The sequence below is a fragment of the Bos javanicus genome, chromosome 22 (assembly GCF_032452875.1).
Source record: "Bos javanicus breed banteng chromosome 22, ARS-OSU_banteng_1.0, whole genome shotgun sequence".
Classification (NCBI taxonomy): domain Eukaryota; kingdom Metazoa; phylum Chordata; class Mammalia; order Artiodactyla; family Bovidae; genus Bos; species Bos javanicus.
In genome coordinates this window covers 696346-718673 of record NC_083889.1, presented here as the reverse complement: position 1 = coordinate 718673, position 22328 = coordinate 696346, and the positions used below count along the sequence as shown (strand labels likewise).

General features: G+C 41.8%; 1 protein-coding gene across 2 annotated transcripts in view; it reads right to left on the bottom strand.

Annotated features, from left to right (window-relative positions):
* VOPP1 (VOPP1 WW domain binding protein) overlaps positions 1-22328 on the bottom strand; it is a 175474-nt gene that overhangs the window by 15347 nt on the left and 137799 nt on the right. For both annotated transcript variants that reach the window (XM_061395687.1, XM_061395686.1), the window contains one exon: positions 18660-18796. In XM_061395687.1, the coding sequence (XP_061251671.1) occupies positions 18660-18796 (137 nt within the window). The remainder of the gene's footprint in view (positions 1-18659; positions 18797-22328) is intronic.

Here is a 22328-nt window from a genome sequence, read left to right as displayed (position 1 = left end):
TCCAGAAAAGGATACTAGAGTGGGTTGCCATTTCCTCTAACAGGGGATCTACCTGACCCAGGGATCAAATCAGCATCTCCTGCACTAGCAGGACTCTTTGTGACCCCATGGACGCCAGGCTTCCCTGTCCTTCACCATCTCCCAGAGCTTGCTCAAAATCATTGAGTCGGTGATGCCATCCAACCATCTCGTCCTCTGTCATCCCTTTCTCCTCCGGCCTTCAGTATTTCCCAGCATCAGGATCTTCTCCATTGAGTCAGCTCTTTGCATCAGGTGGCCAAAATTTTGGAGCTTCAGCTTCAGCATCAGTCCTTCCAATAAATATTAAGGATTGATTTCCTTTAGGATTGACTGGTTTGATCTCTTTGCAGCCCAAGGGACACTCAAGATCTTCTCCCACACCACAGTTCAAAAGTATCAATTCTTCAGTGCTCCACTTTCTTTATGGTACAATTCTCACATCCATATATGACTACTGGAAAAACCATAGCTCTGACTAGATGGACCTTTGTTGGCAAAGTGATGTCTCTGCTTTTGAATACACTGTCTAGGTTTGTCATAGCTTTTCTTCCAAGGAGCTAGCATCTTTTAATTTCATGGCTGCAGTCACCATCTGCAGTGATTTTGGAGCCTAAGAAAATAAAGTCTGTCACTATTTCCATTGTTTCCCCATTTATTTGCCATGAAGTAATGGAACCGGATGCCATGATCTTTGTTTTTTGAATGTTGAATTTTTCTTTCTTTTTTTTTTTTTTCACTTTACAATATTGTATTGGTTCTGCCACACATCAACATGAATCTGCCACGGGCATACACGTGTTCCCCATCATGAACCCCCCCTCCCACCTCCCTTGAGTTTTAAGCCAGCTTTTTCACTCTCCTCTTTCACTTTCACCAAGAGGCTCTTTAGTTCTTCTTCTCTTTCTGCCATAAGGGTGGTGTCACCTGCATATATGAGCTTATTGATATTTCTCCTGGGAATCTTAATTCTAGCTTGTGCTTCAACCAGCCTGGCATTTTGCATAATGTATTCTGCATATAAGTTAAATAAGCAGGGTGATAATATACAGCCTTAATATACTCCTTTCCCAATTTGGAACCAGTCCGTTGTTCCATGTCCAGTTCTAACTGTTGCTTCTTGACCTGCATACAGATTTCTCAGGAGGCAGGTAAGGTGGTCTGGTATTCCCATCTCTTTAAGAATTTTCCACAGTTTGTTGTGATCCACACAAAAGCTTTAGTGTAGTCAATGAAATGGAAGTAGATGTTTATCTGGAATTCTCTTGCTTTTTCTATGATCCAGTGGATGTTGGCAATTTGATTTCTGGTTCCTCTGCCTTTTCTAAATCCAGCTTGAACATCTGGAAGTTGTTAGTTCATGTACTGTTGAAGTCTGCCTTGGAGAATTTTGAGCATTACTTTGATTGCATGTAAAATGAGTGCAATTGTGTGATACTTTGAACATTCTTTGGCATTGCTTTCTTTGGGATTGGAATGAAAACTGGTCCTGTGGCCACTGCTGAGTTTCCCAAATTTGCTGGCTTATTGAGTGTAGCACTTTCACAGCATCATCTTTTAGGATTTAAAATAGCTCAGCTGGAATTCCATTACCTCCACTAGCTGTGTTCATAGTAATGCTTCCTAAGGCCCACTTGACTTCACATTCCAAGATGTCTGGCTCTAGGTGAGTGATCACAACATTGTGATTATCTGGGTCATGAAGATCTTTTTTGTACAGTTCTTCTGTGTATTCTTGCCACCTCTTCTTAATCTCTTCTGCTTCTCTTAGGTCCATATCATTTCTGTCCTTTATTAAGCCCATCTTTGCATGAAATGTTCCCTTGGTATCTCTAATTTTCTTGAAGAAACTTCTAGTCTTTCCCATTCTGTTGTTTTTCTCTCTTTCTTTGCATTGTTCACTTAGGAAGATTTTTTTTATCTCTCCTTGCTATTCTTTGGAACTCTGCATTCAGATGGGTATATCTTTCCTTTTCTCCTTTGCCTTTTGCTTCTCTTCTTTTCTCAGCTATTTGTAAGGCCTCCTCAGACAACCATTTTGCATTTCTTTTTCTTGGGGATTTCAATCACTGCCTCCTGTACAATGTCATGAACCTCTGTCTGGACTTTATGAGGTACTTTCTTTCTCTTCCTAGTTTGCTGAGTGTTTTGATGATGAAAGTGTGTTGCATTTTGTCAAGTGCTTTTTCTGCATCAATTGAATAATCATTATTTTCCTTCATTATGCTGACATGATGTATTACTTTAATTTTTATATGCTGTGAAGTGAAGTGAAAGTCGCTCAGTCGTGTCTGACTCTTTGCGACCCCATGGGCTATACAGACCATGGAATTCTCCAGGCCAGAATACTGGAGTGGGTAGCCTTTCCCTTCTCCAGGGGATCTTCCCAACCCAGGGATCAAACCCAGGTCTCCTGCATTGTAGGTGGATTCTTTACAAGCTGAGCCACCAGGGAAGCCTGTTGAACCATCCTTAAATTCCAGGAAAAATCCAAATTGGTGTATAATCCTTTAAAATGCTGAACTCTGTTTGCTACTATTTCGTTTAGGATTTTTGCATCAACGTTGATCAAGGACAAGGGCCTATAATTTCTTTTTTCTTGTAGTGTCTTTGTCTGGCTTTGGGATCTGAATAATGCTGGCCTCACAGAATGAGTCAGGAAATGTTCCTACCTTTTTGATTTGGGGTGGGGGGTGGGGAGGATTGATATTACTTCTTCAAATGTTTGGTAAAATTTACTATTGAAGCCATTAGGTCCAAGGCTGTACTTTGTTTGGAATTTTCTGATGACTGATTCAATCTCCTTACTAGTTACAGGACTACTCAAAATTTTTATTTCTTCATGATTTAGTCTTCGTAGATTTTGTTTCTAGAAAGCTGTCCTATCTAGTTTGCCCATATTTTTTTGCTCTATAATTGTTTTCACATAATCCTTTTTATTTCTGTAGAATTGTTGGAATGTTTCTACTCTCAGTATGATTTTAGTAGTTTAGGCCTTATCTTTTTTTTTTTTCTTTAAGAAAAAAAATATAGACAGCCTGCTCTTTTGATTACCATTTAAAGATAAGGAATATTTTTTCCTTCCTTTCATTTTCAACCTCTTTGTGCTTTGGGGTCTGAAATCTACGATGGAGTGAAAGTGATACAAATTCAGCAGAAACCATACTTTGAATTTCAATCTTTTTCTGGGCTAGTGGTATGTGATAAGATCTATCATGATTCTGGGTAGTGGCAGCAAACCATAACTCCCAGTTAGCACTGTGATCACAAGGATAAAGAACTGGTTCACTCACAACCATTCTGTACCCAGACAACCAATGTTTTTCAATATAGCAGTCAATAAAATACATGAGATACTCATACTTTATTATTAAATAGGCGTTGTGCTAGATGATTTTGGCCAGCTTAGGCTAGTGTACCTGTTCTGAGCACCCTTAAGATAACTAGCCTAAAGCTAAGATATTCAGTAGGTTAAATGCATTTCCGACGTACACTATTTTCAATTTAAGATGGGCTTATCGGGACCCCATCATAAGTTGAGAAAGATACGTATCTGGATCTTGTTTATCCATTCTGCAATCTCAGTGTTTTGATGGACAGTTTAATCCATTTACATTTGAAGTATTTACTGACAAGGAAGGATTTACTTCTGTCATTGTGCTATTTGTTTTCTACATGCTTTACAGGTTTTTTTGGCCCTCATTTTCTGCATTTTTACTTTTTTGTGTATAGTGGCTTTTTTGAAGTGCAATGTTTTATGCTTAGTGGGTCTTTTGAAAGCAAAGTTTAATTCCTTTCTCATTTCTTTTTGTGTATTCTATAGCTAATTATTTGTGGTTAACCAAGGAGATTACATTAAACATCCTACTGTTGTCACTGTTCAGTCATCCATCAGCTCCAGGAGCCCCTGAAGATATGAACAACTGTGGATGCTCAAAGTCCTTTACGGAAAATGATGTAGTATTTGCATATAACTTATGCACATCCTCCCATTTAAATCTTCTTTAGATTACTTATCATACCTGCTGCTAAGTCGCTTCAGTCGTGTCCGACTCTGTGCGACCCCATAGACGGCAGCCCACCAGGCTCCCCGTCCCTGGGATTCTCCAGGCAAGAACACTGGAGTGGGTTGCCATTTCCTTCTCCATTATCATACCTAACATCATGTAAATACTCTGTAAATAGTTGTCATCATGTGTCTAATCCAAGTTTTGCATTTTGGAATCTTCTGGAAATATTTTTGATCTACAGTTGGTTGAATCCATTGACACAGAAACTGTGGGCATAGAGGGTTCGCTGTAATTTGAATTTATACCAGCTCAGCATCAATTACTTACAAAAACTACTCCTTTAAAGTTCTGTCCCCACCCCATTCAGTGGCTGATGTCACAAAATTATGTCTTCATATGTTGTCTGATCTCCAAAACATAAACTAATAATTCTTTTAAATATATTAGTTTCTTATATTATGTAGAAAAGATTTGGGAGTTAAAAAGCAACATTATAGTAATACTAGATTTATACTAATAACTTTTCTTCTTTATATGTAACAGTATCTTAAGTCAAGTAGAAAACAAAAAGTAAAGTACAAATCACTGGTACATTAATATTGGCTTTATAATTTCCTAAGTACTTACTCTTATTGAGATCTTCCTTTACCCACACAGCTTTGAATAACTATTTATTGTATTTCCATTTCACCTGCAGGTCTCCCTTGAGCATTTCTTGCAGGGCAGGTCTAATGGTTATGAACTCCTTTGCTTTGATTTATCTGGGAATGATTTAATTCCTCCCTCAACCTGAAGGACAGTGTTGCCAGATATCAGATTATTGATGGACAGTTTTTATTCTTTTATTTGAATATATTGTCCCACTTCCTTCTGGCCTCCATGATTTCTAATGAGAAATCTGCTTATAATTATATTGAAGATCCCTTATTTGTGATTTTCTTCTCCTTGCTACTTTCATGATTTCTCTTTGTGCCTGGCTTTTCAAAGTTTGATTATGTGTCTTGGTGTGGATCTCTGAGTTCCTCTTACTTGGAGTGGATGCTTATATGCATGCTTTCCATCAAATTTTTGACATTTTCAGCCATTATTTCTTTAAATATTCCCTGTTCCTTTTTTCTCTTTTCTCCTTCTGAGACTCCCATGATGCCTATGTTGATTTGCTTGATGAGGCCCCACAGGTCTGAGGCTCTGTTCAATTTTCTCAATCTTTTTTCTTTCTGTTCCTCAGACTACATAGTTTCCATTATCTAATCTTCAAATTTCCTGATCCTTTTTCTGTCTGCTCAAATCTGCCTTTGAATCATGTAGTGAATTTTTCATTTTTGTTATTGTACTCTTCAGCTCCAGAATTTTTTGTTCATATCTTCTTAGGATTTCCATCTCTTTACTGATATTTCTATTTTGTTCACACATTTTTTTTTAAGTTCTCTCCACATCTTACTTTAGTTCTTTGAGCATCTTTAAGAGAGTTGCTTTAAAAGATTTGTCTAGAAGATGTGCTATAGGTCCAAAAAATTTATTTATTTTAATTAGAGGCTAATTACTTTACAATATTGTATTGGTTTTGCCATACATCAACATGAATCTGCCATGGGTGGCATTGAAACATGCTATAGGTCTTTTTCAGGGACAGTCTGTTGATTTGATTGTTTACTTTGGATGAACCATACTTTCCTTTCTTTCTATGCATTTTTTGATCACTGGACATTTGAATTGAACAATGTGATAACTCGGGAAATCAGATTCTTCTGGAAATTACTTCCCCAGTGTTCTACTGTTTTTCATTTTTGTTTTTGCTTACTGTTTGGGTTTTTGTTGCTGTTATTGTAGGCTGTCTCTGTGCAAAGGAAAAGCCTGAGGTATAAATTTAAGGTGTTCTTTGGTCTTTTCTGAGCCTTTCCCTGGGGATGTGTAGTCACTGAGTAATTTTTTTTCCATATGAAGTTGTTTTTGAATGTTTTCATCTTTAATTACTGGCTCCCAAGAGGGGGAAAGGTGAAAAACCAAGGCGCGTGGGGAAGGGCACCAGGCATTCACATCTCCTGGAGGTCACTTCAGCTGGAGGGAGAAGGGCTTGCAACAGTGTGGCTGCCCTCTCTTTAATAAGAAGCAGCAAACAGCAACCAGAGCACAGATCCCCGATATTTGGAGGACAGGGTCCTTTTTGCTTCTGGCTCATACAAGCTGCCCCAGGATCATGTGCACAGCTGCCTCCCATATGGCCTAGGGTCAGGGGTTAGGTAGCTGCTACTGTGCCAAGAGTTGATAAAGACCAAAATTAACTTCAGTTTGCCCTCTAAGTCTTCCCCTGGAAGTTCTAAGCCTTCAACAGACTTCTGATTACCAAAATAGTTACATCAGACAGATTCTGCCAGTACAATTTTTGTCTAGGTGAGGGAAAAGAATTCTGGTGCTTCTGATTCCACCTTCTCCCCAGAATTCTCTGCCAATCATTGCTTCTTGATGCAACTTGCACTGTTAACAGCTTGCTCTGTGGTAGACTGATGGACATGGTAGTTTACTTCTTTGACACACTGTTTAATTCAGTCTCTCAAGATTTTTGTATTTATGCTCATTAAACATGATTCAAAAGAATTTTATTTTGGTGTTCATTTCCAAGTTACAGTAGCTGTACAAAATAAATTGCTTTGTTTTTTATATAATTTCTATAATTTTTCTACATTTCTATAATTCTCTATACTTGCAGTAACTCATAAGCACTCAAATGAGCTGTTTCTTAAAAAGTTTCAAAGATACCATATGAATTTGGAGCTGAACATTAACTCTCTGCAAACTTCCTCAAACTCTTGCTTGCTTTTTGGACCACTTACATTTTCAGTATTCTAATGCATCTTTGGTAATATACATTTCTTATCTTACCAAAATTTTCCATTTCAGGTATAGTTCTTTGTCATTTTTAATCTCCTATGGATATGTAATGTTTTCAGTTATCATTTTATATTTTCTTTACCTAGTTTTACCAGTTAGATTTATTGGGATGGGAATGGCATTGTAATTTACTTTTGAAAATTTATTTTATGGATGTATAGACGACAGAGGATGAGATGGCTGGATGGCATCACTGACTCGATGGACGTGAGTCTGAGTGAACTCCGGGAGTTGCTGATGGACAGGGAGGCCTGGTGTGCTGCGATTCACGGGGTCGCCAAGAGTCGGACACGATTGAGTGACTGGACTGAACTGAACTGAGTTGATTTACAATGTAGTGTTAATTTCTGCTGTACAGCAAGGTTTTCCATTCTTTTCATATCTTTTTCCATTATAGTTTATTACAGAATATTGAATATAGCTCCCTGTGCTATACAGTAGCACCCCGTGGTTTATCCATTCTATTTATAATAGCTTGCATCTAGAAGTCCCAAAGCCCCACTCCATCCCTTCCCCATTCACTTCCCCCTTGGGAATCACAAGTCTGTTCTCTGTCTCTGAGCCAGTTTCTGTTTTGTAGATAACTTCACTTGTGTCATATTTTAGATTCTACATACAAGTGATATCATGTGATGAATGTCTTTCTCTTTCTGACTTACTTCACTTAGTATGAGAAGTCCATCAAGGTGGCTGAAAATGACATTATTTCATTCTTTTTATGGTAGAGTAGTAGTATATATATGTACAACATCTTCTTTATCCATTCATCTGTCAGTGGACATTTAGGTTGTTTCCATGTCTTAGCTATTGTAAATAGTGCTCCTGTGAACACAGGGTACATGTATATTTTACAATTATAGTTTTTTTCTGAATATATATTGGCAATACCATTTACTTTTATTGTTTTTTACAAAGCACTAACTTTGAGATCTGCAAATCAATTTTTCTCTTTGCTTTGTTTAACTTACAGTTTTTATTATGTATACATTACTGCTTTTTATGACTTTATTTTATTAATTTCAGAACCTCTTTTAAGAAGGGGGTCAGCTAACTCGCTTTCTTATTTTAAACTTTTAACAAAGATTAAGGCCATGAATTTAAGTTTGAATGCCAGCTTACTTACACTGCATATGTTTCTGTATTAACTTTTCATTGATACTTAATTCACTTGTTAATTACATTAATACTTAATTCACATTGATAATCAAACAAACACTGAAGTTTTACTATTTACCAGTCAAGGCTATGGTTTTTCCAGTGGTCATGTATGGATGCGAGAGTTGGACTATGAAGAAAGCTGAGCAACGAATAATTGATGCTTTTGAACTGTGGTGTTGGAGAAGACTCCTGAGAGTCCCTTGGACAGCAAGGAGATCCAACCAGTCCATTCTGAAGAAGATCAGTCCTGGGTGTTCTTTGGAGGGAATGATGCTAAAGCTGAAGCTCCAGTACTTGGCCACCTCATGCGAAGAGTTGACTCATTGGAAAAGACTCTGATGCTGGGAGGGATTGGGGGCAGGAGGAGAAGGGGACGACAGAGGATGAGATGGCTGGATGGCATCACCGACTCGATGGACATGAGTCTGAGTGAACTCTGGGAGTTGGTGATGGACAGGGAGGCCTGGCGTGCTGCAATTCATGGGGTCACAGAGAGTTGGACATGGACTGAGCAACTGAACTGAACTGAACTGAGCACTGTTATGAACACCTAGGACACAGCAATGATGAAAACAGAAATTCTCAAATCCTTATGGCACTTGCAGTTAAGAGAAATAAAAAATATAAAAACAAAAGTATGTAGTATGTTACTGATGACAGTGTTAAAGATAGAAATTAAGTGGGGATAAAAAGAGAAAACAGAGTACAATTTTTCACTGTTTGCAAAGGGAAGGTCTTTGGGAGGTGAAACAGCTAGAAATAAATGAAGGAGCCAAACTTGAGCAGATGTGTGGGGGAGAAGGGGTTGGAGGAGCTGCTACATGTACAGGGGGAGCAGGTGATGGAGAAGCAGCATGTGTACAGGGGGAGGAAGGTGCAAATGCAGAGGGAATCACAGTATGAAGGCATCAGCATGGCAGTCTGGAAGTTCTGAGGAAAATCACAAAGTCCATGAGCAGCGAGAGTGGAACGAGGGCCAGGAGGACAGACAGCAGGAGACGTGGGTGAGAATGGAGCAGGCAGAGGTGAAACGCTCAGTTAGAAATGGCCTATGGCCACTGTGAGGACTTCTGATTGTGAACTGTGCTCTGACTTCTGTTTTCACTCTGGTTGCTCTTCTGGAAATCCATAGACTGAAGTAGGAGCTGGGGAAGCAGGATGACTAGTTAGGAGGTCTTCTGATCATCTCCATCAGAGGTGCAGCTCTGGAGGCAGAGCTGGTGGAAACCTCAGAAGGGCTCTGAGAAGCCGTGGAGCTGTGGTTCACCCTGATAGGAAGGTGGTGCGGGAGGTCTGGAGTGAGGGTGTGGGAGCAGGTCAGGACTTCGGGGTCTTCCCTCATCCTATACTTCATTTACTCAAGGAGTAATTTAGGGGGGTATTCTTTCATTTCCAAGTGGATTAGAAGATGATTAATTTGCTTATTTATGTTGAATAGATTTCTTAAAACTATAAGTTTTAGTAATATTAGTAGCAGCAACCACTGCCATTCACTCTGAGGTCTCAGGCACTGTGCTAAAGCACGGTGCTGCATCATCTCACAGGCAATCACCCTAGACAGTCGCCTAAGAGCTCAGCCTCACAGTTCAGATGCTGGAGGCTTTGCAGAATGGAGTCACTTCCCAGATGTGCCACAGGCACAGGTTAGAAATGGCCCCCAGAATGTCGTAGTCCAGACACCAAGGTCTGTTGCTTCTGTTCTTGCAGACTTATTCAGATTTTATTTGTTGTGGACAATTTGATAAATTCTTTTGAATACTCCATTCACTTTTGTATTTTGAGCAGATTAATAACAATGCATTGACATTTGACAGTTTCCATCATACTTCCCTATTTCTTGAGTTTTTGTTTTACATACTTTGACGTTATTCAATATATGATGACTCAAGTTATATCCTCATTATCCAAAGTTATTTTTATCAGTATTAAAAAGATGTTCATTTTCATATATATGTTAGGACAATCATGGATAATTTCTTGGAAGATACACAAAAGACTGGTCATACTGGTCAGTCCAAGGAGGGAGCAGGAAGACCTGACCCTTTGCGTTTTCTCTTACAAGGATCAGCGATCACAAAGATGCCCTTCTTTTACTGCTTCGTTGGGAGGAGGGGAAGAAGGGAGTTGCAAGCTGTCTCTGTATTAGGTACCTGGTCTTTCAGGCTGACCTGTCAGTGTTTGTAGATTATATAGCTGAAATTCTGCCAACACAAAGATGAACACCGGGGCCCTCACATCCCACCAAAAAAGGCAAACACAGCTTATCTTCACAACTGAAGCAGCCCTGTGTGTGTTTCAGCTTTGATTTGGAGGGTAAAAAACTGTCAAAACATACTTCCTACTGTTTCCATTCTCCTTCATTTTTCATCATTTAATCAGGCCACTACCATCACTTGCCTAGAGAATCCTAAGGACAGAGGAGCCTGGTGGGCTACAGTCCGTAGGGTTGCAAAGAGTCGGACACGACTGAAGTGACTTAGCATGCACACACGCACCATGACTGCAGGTTGACCGATTTAGTACAGGATTGGGGCACCAGAACAGTCAGAAAACCATCAACAAACTCACTAATGGAAAGGAAAGAAAGTATCTCCCAGTGGGAACACTCCATCTACTTCTAAGTATCTTAAAAATCAGTACCGGTCATATGAAAGGAAACCACTGTTGAGGACAGTTAACACTGCTAAACCATATTAACATCACAGATGTCATTACCAACTGTTCTCTCCGGTCTCCGCACCTGTGTCATCACACAAGGGACCACTCTGTAACAGAGGGCCCAACCTTGTCCCTAAATACAGCTTCATGCTTGTCCTGCCACAGTTCCACAGCCCTCATCTTGACTATCAATTTGAGTGCCACATAATATGCCATAAAGAAAAGAGACCGTAACACCATCATCTTTTTCTTTGTGGCCCCAAACGCTCTCCCCACGTTCAGTCTCAAGAGTACAAGTTCAGGCCCTGCTCTGATCACCCTGAAATCTAGCCCTACTCTCCTCCGGGCCCATAGTTCTGCTGTAGCCAAGGTTTTACATTCTTCCCACTGTTGTAAATGTTCTCCAGTTTTATTGAAGTATTAATGACATATAACATTGCATGGCATAATGATTTGGTAATCATGTACATTGTGATTACCACAAATGAGTTATCACCCATCACCACATAGTTAGACATTTTTTTCCTTTATGATAAGAACTTTTAAGATCTACTCTCTTACCAGCTTTCAAATATAGAGTTCCGCATGGCCACTAGGCTGTGTATGACACTGTCAGTCAGCCAGTGTTTTCTGAATGAACAAAGTCCACCTTTCCTCAATACCCAGAAGGGCATATCCAGGACCCTGCCAGGGGCGTGGGAGGCAGGAGGCTAAGCCTCTTAGGGAGCTCTAACTATCTCCAGTCACACTCTGGCCACCTCTGGACATAAGACAATAACTGGGACCGCTTTTCTTTATGCAACTTCATTTTGCAGACAAGGCACAGAGGCTCAGAAGAGACAGTGCCTAGCCTAGGCCCAACAGACCTCAGTCCTTCTGGCGCCCCATCCAGCTGCCTCTCCCTGGTCCCCAGACCAGCTTCGCTGCACGCCTCTGCTCTCTATGCTGGCAAAGGCCCTAGTGAGCTGATGCAGGCCTCTGCCTTTGACCAACAGCTTCAACCTGTGTTTCTTGGTTTCTGGGTGGTCTCAAAGCCCCACCTCATCACCTCAGCTTTCATACCTAGTTAGGCAGTTTCCTTCCCCCCAGTCCTGTTCCAACACGCAGCAGTCCACAGAACCACGGAGGGGCCAGGCCCACCCCAGCTGTGAGCATCTTGATCATGTGCAGGTCTCTGCTCTTCTGTACTCAGCCTTGTTGGGCTGGGGAGCTGGTCCTGCCAAAACGCTAGCATGTGCCCCTCTGCACGCAGGACATGAGTGCGCCCTCCTGCAGCCCTCCAGGGCAAGAGTGCTGGTTCTTTAAAAGTTGCCTTTTGAACACAACTCTTCAGGCAGAGTTGTTGTGGTGTTGCTGTGGTATTGCTGTGGTGTTGGAGAAGACTCTTGAGAGTCTCTTGGCCTGCATGGAGATCCAACCAGTCCATCCTAAAGGAAATCAGTCCTGAATATTCATTGGAAGGATTGATACTGAAGCTGAAACGCCAATACTTTAGCCACCTGATGCAAAGAACTGACTCGTTGGAAAAGACTCTGATGCTGGGAAAGATTGAAGGCAGGAGGAGAAGGGGATGACAGAGGATGAGATGGTTGGATGGCATCACCAACTTGATGGACATGAGTTTGAGTAAGCTCAAGGAGTTGGTGATGGACAGGGAGGCCTGGCATGCTGTAGTCCATGGGGTTGCAAAGAGTCAGACACAACTGAGTGACTGAACTGACTGAACTGACTTACGGCAGAAATTCTCTGGAAGATAATCCCTGGGTATTCCCAAGCCTTTCTCAGTAAGTGAGATGATTAGAGAAGACAATTGACAAATTCAAAGAGGTCCTCAAGACCCATGGATTCCTATGCTGAGCCCAATAGAATTGACTGTTTATTCTTAAAAAAAAAAAAAAAGAAGAAAACTTGCCTTTTCTTCTTCATGAATAAGCACAACCCACCAGAATCCACTTCCCTTCCCCTAGATCAGCAGCAGAGGGAAAACAGAGCACCTGGCAGATGGGCAGATGTGCCCCGTGCTCCCTTTGCTGATCCCATCTCCCTCCACACCCTCCAGGCTCCTCCAGGGCCTGAGCGCCTACCTCGCGCAGTCAGCACACCCATCAGCGCAAGGCTGCCTTCCCAGTCTGGCCCCGCAGCCTACCCTTACCACCTCCCACCCCACCAAAGCGCACAGCTGAACCCCACCCATGGGAAGAGGTGAGTCTTCAGGCCCCATTAGAGAAACTAACAGATCCTATTTTTTCATCATTATCACTGATTGTAAAAAATCAAAGTAAATTCTTCCCAAACACCCCACTATTAACTAAGGACACAGCCCTGGATCTGGTGGTGAAAGTATGGGAACTGTATACTTCCATGGAACAAAACGAGCCTTCCTATGATGATCTGGTACATTTGGGACTGAACTTTTCATACTGTACGCATGGAGGGGGATGGTAGATCCCTGCAGACTCCCACACCAGCACCTCCCAGCAGAAGGTGAGGATACTTCCACAGGCCCCACAGGTGGCTGCATTATGAGATGGCAGTGGAGGAGAATTAACAGCCCCCATTTCTCTGAGGGCCCCAAACTGCAGGGTAGAATCGGGCCAAACTGAACTACCAGAGAAGTGGGAGACACTCTGCTGGACCTTGATCGTGACCCCCAGTCTCCCCAGGGAGAGTCAGGATTGTTGATGTGGCATCTCTGCTGCATTAGACGCCTACGTCCGCCTTGCCTACAAAAGCAGCAGCCCTTGATGCCGAAGTTACGGGACTGACTAGAGCCACCTGGACTCTGTGGCTCAGAGGTCTCAGTGGGCAGACATGTGAAATTCGGGCAGCAAAGGAAGGTACAGGACCCTTGCTGGCTGCTCCTCAGTCTCCAGCCCTCCTGCCTTACTTCCACTTAAATATACTTACAAACTCTGAGGTTCCTTCCATCCATACAACAGATTGTGCTTCCCATTTACTTGGCTTGCCAGCATCCTGAACTTTCTCCACATACCTCTCATCACAGTCAGTGACTTTACAGTTACTTGTGCAATGACACAGTGTTCCACATATGGTTGTGTGAAGCCTACAGAGCACAGCGGGGTGAGTGAGGGCTGGAACCCAGGCTGCAGTCTGTGTCCCAGGCACCTGCAGCACCTGAGCAAGCAGGAAGTAAATATGGATTGACTGAGGCTCCAAGTGTGGCCATGGAAAATCCTTGCCCCAGGGTGACCATTCACTCAGCTGGCAGATGTAAATCACCCTAGTGCCTAAGGCGTGAGTCCTGGCACTCAGGGCTCAGCCCAGTGGGGAGCCCAAAGTATACATAGAGATTTGAACTCACCATGATACAGGAAACCCTAAGGACTCCAACAAAAAATATTAGAGATAACAAACAGTAAAGTGGCAGGGTACAAAATCAATACACAAGCATCATTGTTGTTTCTATACACTAACAATGAGCTAGCAGAAAGAGAAACTAAGAAAACAATCCCATTACAACAGAAAGAATACAATACCTTGGAATAAATTTAACCAAGAGGTAAAAGGCCTATGTAAGACACTGATGAAAGAAATTGAAGATAACACAAAGAAACTGAAAGATATCCCGTACTCATGGATTAGAAGAATTAACACTGTTAAAATGTCCATATTACCTAAAGCAATCCACAGATTCAATGCAATCACTATTAGAATCCTGATGACTTGGAAGCAACCTAGATGTCCATCAGCAGATGAATGGATAAAGAAAGCAGTGGTACATATACACAATGGAGTATTAGCCATTAAAAAGAACACATTTGAATCAGTTCTGATGAGGTGGATGAAACTGGAGCTTATTATACAGAATGAAGTAAGCCAGAAAGAAAAACACCAATACAGTATACTAACACATATATATGGAATTTAGAAAGATGGTAACAATAACCGTGTATATGAGACAGCAAAAGAGACACTGATGTATAGAACAGTCTTTTGGACTCTGTGGGAGAGGGAGAGGGTGGGATGATTTGGGAGAATGGCATTGAAATACGTATAATATCATATATGGAACGAGTCGCCAGTCCAGGTTCAATGCACGATACTTGATGCTTGGGGCTGGTGCACTGGGACGACCCAGAGGGATGGTATGGGGAGGGAGGAGGGAGGAGGGTTCAGGATGGGGAACACATGTATACCTGTGGCGGATTCATTTTGATATTTGGCAAAACCAATACAATATTGTAAAGTTTAAAAATAAAATTTAAAAATAAATAAAAAAAAGAACAAAAAATTCTAAAATTTATATGAAACCCAAAGACCCCAAATAGCCAAAGCAATCCTGACAAAAAAAGGAACAAAGCTAGAGGTGTATCACATGCCCCCTGATTTCAAATGATACTACAAAGCTATAAGAATCAAAAGAGCATGGTACTAGCAGAAAAACACACACAGAGATCAATGGAATGGAATTAAGAGCTCAGAGATAAACTCACACAGACATAAACAATTAATTTACAAAAAAGAGATGAAAAACATGCAGTGAAGAAAGGATAGTCTCTTCAACAAATGGAGTTGGGAAAACTGAACAGCCACATGCAAAAGAATCACACTAGACTACTATCATATACCGCACACAAAAATTTACTCAAATGGATTAAAGACTTGATTGTAAGACCTGAAAACATAAAATTTCTAGAAGAAAATATGGACAGTAAGCTCTTTGTCACCAGTCTTAGCACTATCTTTTTGGACATGTCTCCTCAGGCAAGGGAAACCAAAGCAAAGACACACAAACACACGGTGAAGGAAACCACTGTCAAACAAAAAGGCAACCTTCTGAATGGGAGAAAATATTTGCAAATCATATATCTGATAAGGGTTAATATTCAGGATACAAAGAATTCTTACAACTCAACAACAAAAACCCAAACAACCTGATTAAAAATAGGCAGAGGATCTGAATAGACATTTTCCCAAAGAAGGTATCTAGATGGCCAATAGGGACATGAAAAGGAGCTCAACACCACTGACCACCAAGGAATGCAAATAAAACCATAATGAGCTATCACCTCACACCTGTCAGAGTGGCTATTGCCAAAGATAAGAAATAACAAGTGTCAACACTTGTTGACAAGGATGTGGAAAAAAGAGAAGCCCATGCACTATCTTAAGCAGGAGAATAACATGACCTATGTGCTTCTTTTGTCCCCAGAGAACTTTCTAGTGGCAACATGGAAGACAGAGAAGAGCTGGCAGAGACTAGTGACTGGAAAATTTTTAGTAGGCATTGCTCGGGGGTGAGGTAAGAGTCTGAATGAAGGAAGACTTGTAGGGTCGATGACATTTTTATTATAGGGGGAATGAGGACTCCAGTCAGAAAGACGTGTGGACTGCAATGCAGAAAAGAGGTGGGGCCGAGGAGAGAGGGTGACAGAGGCTGCAGGGTCTCCGTGTTTGGAAACACTGAAAGGCTGAGGACATTCAGTGGGAGCTGTGTGCCCTAGACCAGCCCAGGCCTGACACCACAGGCCAAGCACACAGAGCACCTTGCATCTCTGGCCACATGGGACACTCAAAATCCATGTTATGAAGGTGGAAGGGAAAGGAAATTCATTAGTCTTTTACCCACTTCTCTGCTCTATTCTCTGCTTCTTGAAAAAAGAAATCAAAGCACTCAAAAGTCAGACTAATCTTGATAAACTTTAGGTTTGGCCTCTCATTTTAAGTGAAACTTTTCACTTTGCCATACGTTGGAGCAGATCTGAAGCTATACAAACATTTCCAAATAGGAAAGAATAAAAATCCACTTATGCATGAAAAGTGGTACTAACCTTGAGAGAAAGTTTAAGGTACAACAACCTCTGAACTGTTGTGAAAAATACATATTCAGATTTTTAGTAACATTTTAAACAATAATAAAGGTGATTTTTTAAAAAATCCCAGAGAGTATCTGGTGGAATAAAACTATAAAAGAACAGATCAGCAAATGACCATCCCCATATCTTTGTCTAAAGCACAGAGAGAGAGAGCTCTTGTCACACTCAGTCTCCAACTTCTTTTTCCTTTGAGGTTTGATCGACATACAAAAAGGTGAACATATTTAATATCTACAACTTGATGACTTTAGAGATAAAAATACACTGTGAAGCCATCACCACAATATATGCCATAAACCTATGGATACCATGAGGGGAAGTGGGATGTGGGGTGGATTGGGAGACTGGGATTGCCACCGCTATGCATGGAACAGATACTAGTGAATAGTGCAGGAACTCTACAGGATGCTCTGTGGTCACCTAGATGGAAAGGAAATCCAGAAGGGAGAGGATATGTGTATACATATGGCTGATTCACTTTGTTGTAAAACAGAAACAAGGCTGTCAAGCGACCATCCTTCAATGGGGGAAAAAAGATCTCCACTTTTAGCAAATTTGTGAGTATATGATAGTGTCATTAACTACAGGCCTCACTCTGGGCAGCAGACCTTATGACTGATGTTATAGGACTGAAATTCTGTAAAAACCCAAGCAGAACTTGCTCCTAGACCTCTGACTCCCTCTACAGTGTATGAGGAATAGAGAAACCCTGCCCCTCACCCTCAAGGCACCAGGGAAGCCATGCAACCCCCAGCCCACCACATGGCGAAAGACAGGAGCTCCAGGAGCATGACCTCCCCAGGCCTGCAGAGCCCCACAAACCCCCTCCTGAAATGGAATGTCAAGACAAGGAACGGGGCCTGTGTCCCCAGGGAAACCGGAATTCACCCACTACAGCATGTCTGAGTTAAGATAGTTAGAGCAGTGTTTTATAAGAATTAAGAAACCACAGATTCTTTTTGACATTGGGGCACCACTCTGGGTAATGTTTCATAAATAGGCCAAATGTAACTTGTGGAAAATGTCTATAGCAGCACAATTAACAGGTACTCGTGATACTACTAATAAATGCACAGTACATGCTTACTGAGTGAAGGAATAAAAAGCAAAACAAAGAAAACAAATGATCAGTAATGACAGACTACTTTTCACTTTCCTGCATTGGAGAAGGAAATGGCAACCCACTCCAGTGTTCTTGCCTGGAGAATCCCAGGGACGGCAGAGCCTGGTGGGCTGCCGTCTATGGGGTCGCACAGAGTCAGACACGACTGAAGTGACTTAGCAGCAGCAACATGATTAATGGGCTTCCCTGGTGGCTCAGACAGTAAAGAATCTGCCTGCAATGCAGGAGACCCAGGTTTGATTCCTGGGTCAGGAAGATCCCCTGGAGAAGGGCATAGAAATCGACTCCAATATTCCTGCCTGGAGAATTCCATGGTCAGTGGAGTCTGGTGGGCTACAGTCCATGGGGTTTGCAGAGTCAGATATGACTGAACAACTAACACACACACACACAACAAGATTAATATTTAGTCCAGAAGCATTAAGAATGGCAAGAATATTACACTTTCTACATAAAAATTTAAATGTGAAATAATTTTTGAGAAAATAACGTGCATATATGAACCACATATGCATGTATGTGTGCATGCTCAGTTGTCTGACTTTGTGACCCCAAGGACTGTAGCCCACGAGGCTCCTCTGTCCATGGGATTCTCCAGTCAAGAATACTGGAGTGGGCTGCTATTCCCTCCTCCAGGGGACCTTCCCAACCCAGGGATCTAGCTGGTATCAACTGTGTCTCTTGTATTGCAGGCAGATTCTTTACCACTGAAACCTGGGAAGCCCCCATGAACTGCATAATCATGCATAAAAGATGCACCAATAATAAGGTAAGAATATGAGGTGATAGACATATAATACAACAGACAATGAATTTCTTATTAGCACAAATGCATCAGAACTTAAATGAATAAATGTGGCCTGAATTTTTTCTTCCAGCATAGTCCATGGCGGTGCTCTTATCAAATGCTTACAGAGGACATGTAAACTGGAAGGAGGACAGACAAGGGCAGAGGGCTTGGCTGACCTGGAGTGGGGTTTTGGGGCTGCCTGGTGTAGGACACGTTGAATGCCGGCTCCTCAATCAGCGGTGGTGGGTACATGCGCCTCCGGATGAAGAAGCCGGCTCCACAGCAGAAAAGCACACCCATCATCAGGAGGAACCTGGGCGAGAGCACAGGGTGAGGCCTGGGCAGACGGCAGGGCTCCCCTGGCTGGTTCTACCCAACCGCTCTCCCCGGGAATGGTCCCAGTGGAGGAACCAGGGAGACACCTGGCATCAGAGCTCTGGGGGCCCCTGGCTGGAGGCCACTAGCATGGAGAAGCTCTCAAAGTGAACATTTTGCCTCAGAAGCTCCAAATGGCCATTGACCTCAAAGGGTTGGTACAGCTCTTCCCTGTCCATGGCCCTGACTTCAACCCAACATTTAGCGAAAACAGAAGATGCCTTTTCAGTCCTGCTTGAAGACTACTGCTGGTTCTCACTGGCCTCCTCCTTCCCCGCCTGCTGCCCACCCCCTGCAGTTTTCTTTTCTGTTTAAGCAAGAAGAGTAAGCATGGGATCCTTTCTAACAGTTTTCTCTCCATTATTATATGAACATCTATAAAAATTTTTTAAAGTGCCCTTTCCAGAGCACATCTTAATTTTAGAGAAACTATAGGAATAGAGAAAATACTCACAATTCATTTTAAAAGCTTACAATTCTATATTATCTATTTCTTCCTGGTCCAGTTTTGGAAAGTTGTACTTTTCTAAGAATTTGTCCATTTCTTCCACGTTGTCCATTTTATTGGCATATAATTGTTGATAGTAGTCTCTTATGATCCTTTGTATTTCTGTGTTGTCTGTTGTGATCTCTCCATTTTCATTTCTAATTTTATTGATTTGATTTTTCTCCCTTTGTTTCTTGATGAGTCTGGTTAATGGTTTGTCGATTTTATTTATCCTTTCAAAGAACCAGCTTTTGGCTTTATTGATTTTTGCTATGGTCTCTTTTGTTTCTTTTGCATTTATTTCTGCCCTAATTTTTAAGATTTCTGTGGGAGAGGGAGAGGGTGGGATGATTTGGGAGAATGGCATTGAAATACGTATAATATCATATATGGAACGAGTCGCCAGTCCAGGTTCGATGCATGATACTGGATGCTTGGGGCTGGTGCACTGGGACGACCCAGAGGGATGGTATGGGAAGGGAGGAGGGAGGAGGGCTCAGGATGGGGAACACATGTATACCTGTGGCAGATTCATTTCGATGTTTGGCAAAACCAATACAATATTGTAAAGTTTAAAAAAAAAAAAAAAAGGAAGTTGTGGTACAGATACACAATGGAATAATACTCAGCTATGAAAAGGAACATAAATTTGAGTCAGTTCTAATGAGGTGGATGAAACTGGAGCCTTTTATACAGAGTGAAGTAAGTCACAAAGAGAAACACCAATACTGTATATTAACGCATATATATAGAATTTAGAAAGACAGTAACAATGATCTTAAATGCAAGGCAGCAAAAGAGACACAGATGTAAAGAACAGACTTTTGGACTCTGTGGGAGAAGGCGAGGGTGGGATTATTTGAAAGAATAGCACTGAAACATGTATATTACCATATGTAAAACAGATAACCAGTGCAAGTTTGATGCATGAAGCAGGGCACTCAAAGCTGGTGCTCTAGGACCACTCAGAGGAATGAGGTGGGGAGGGAGATGGGAGGGGGTTCAGGATGGGGGGACACATGTGCACCTGTGGCTAACTCATGTTGATGTATGGCAAAAACCATCACAATATTGTAAAGTAATTATCCTCCAATTAAAATAAATTAATTAATTTTTTTAAAAAGGAAAAAAAAATAAAAGCTTATAATTCATTTTAAATCTCTAGGTTCTAAGTATGGCTGGACCATTTATTGTGACCCCACAGTCTAATGGACAAGAGCTGACTCCTTGAAGGATTGGATGTTTGTTGAAATCATCTGAGGATTCTCAGTGACTACTGGATCACTGTCATTCAATAAAAAATGAACGAATGGCACTTCCCATCTCACTTCAGCATTCACCTAGTTTTTCTAGCAAAAGGGGAAATCATTTGAAGCAGGGCCAAGTTGACTGTTCCACACAGACATAGCTGAGAAACTTGTCCATCTCTAAACTGATATGATGATGGGACTCACAGAACCTGTGAGAACCTCAAATAACACACACATTCTTGTGAAGGATGCACACACAGCCCAGCTGGCCATGTCATGGTCAAAGGCACCTGTCCACACACGAATGTAATTTAAGGAAAGAGCAGACAATAAAGCCTTTGAAAATATAAACATGATATTAAGAGTTAAGGCTATTAATCAATAAGTATTTACCAGACACCTTGGAATGTTGAGAAGGAACAAAGATCAGGGGCACCAGACAGGAAATGATTCAGAAGTGGACTGAAATCGTGGTTTTCTAATCTTTCGTCTAATTCATTAGTAATTCAACAAAATTTCTGAAGCATCTGCCAGGCTCCCAGCACCAATCTTTGCATTATAAGGAGTAAGACAGGTGGGGCCTCACCTTCACTGAACTTGAGTTGTCATAGGGGAGGAGGACAGTAAATGACAAACAAAATTATTTATTTACAACTCTGATAGTGCCAAGAAAGAAGAGGAAGGGTGCATCATAGGTTGGGGGGAGGAATGCATATAACACACAGCCGTGTTTATCATTTCAAGGGTACAGTTCAGTGCAACAAGAGGTATAAGGAGGGTATCTGCCAGACTAAGGGAGATCACAAAAGCTTCTTTTCCTTCAAAGCAACATCTGAGCTGAATTCTGAATGATGGAAAGAGACAAATTGAAGGGAAGTGAAGATGTTTCTGGGTAGAAAGGAATTGCATAGGTGCGCCAACAGGAAAAGTTGGGTGGGCGAGAGGCCTGAGGAGGACAGCTATGAGCTGCAGATGGGGAAGGGGTTAGAGGGGTGCAGTCCTGGGGAGCAGTAAAAATCCAAATAGTGCAAAACAAAGCCCCCACTCCCAAGTCAGAAGCTGGAATCTAAGATGGACAACTTCGTCTGGACTCCATGATAGTCCTACATTCAACCCTGGGTCCAACTGTAAATATCTGAGCAGAAATGCAAGGCACACAGAGGTGACTGTGCATAAGGTTTTACACCCCTGCTCACTCCCAAAGGTCCAGGCTCCCGGTGTTGGACATGCAGAAGCCATGAGAGATTTTGGTCTCTTCCATGAGATAACCCAAAATGATAGTTTTGGCTTATCTGTCAAACGGAAAGGGCTTCCCTGATGGCTCAGTTCGTAAAGAATCTGCCTGCAGTGCAGGAGACCCTGGTTCATTTCAAATGGAATACACGTTTTTCTGGACAAATATAAGCGATATGCACCTCACAGTGTGGACTGCTGGAGAGCAAATAGGTGCAAGCAAGTAAGAGCACAGTCACGTGGTAGGAGGCCCACTCCCGGCTCCTGGGGCAGTCATCATCACACTTGTTCCTTATTGAAACAGCAGTCTGAGAAGAGAGGGGCAGGGGGAATGAGTTTCTGGTAACAAAGAGGAAAGGGGGGGTCAAGGTAAGAAAAGCAATTCTCGAAGTTCTCTTTCATTGCTGAGCAGGTATGGGGAGCATTCCTGGGATTAAGAGAGGAAGTTTGTGTCTTTTTATCATTAAAAGTAATCTGGCTTCTTCAATTTGTTTTTTAGT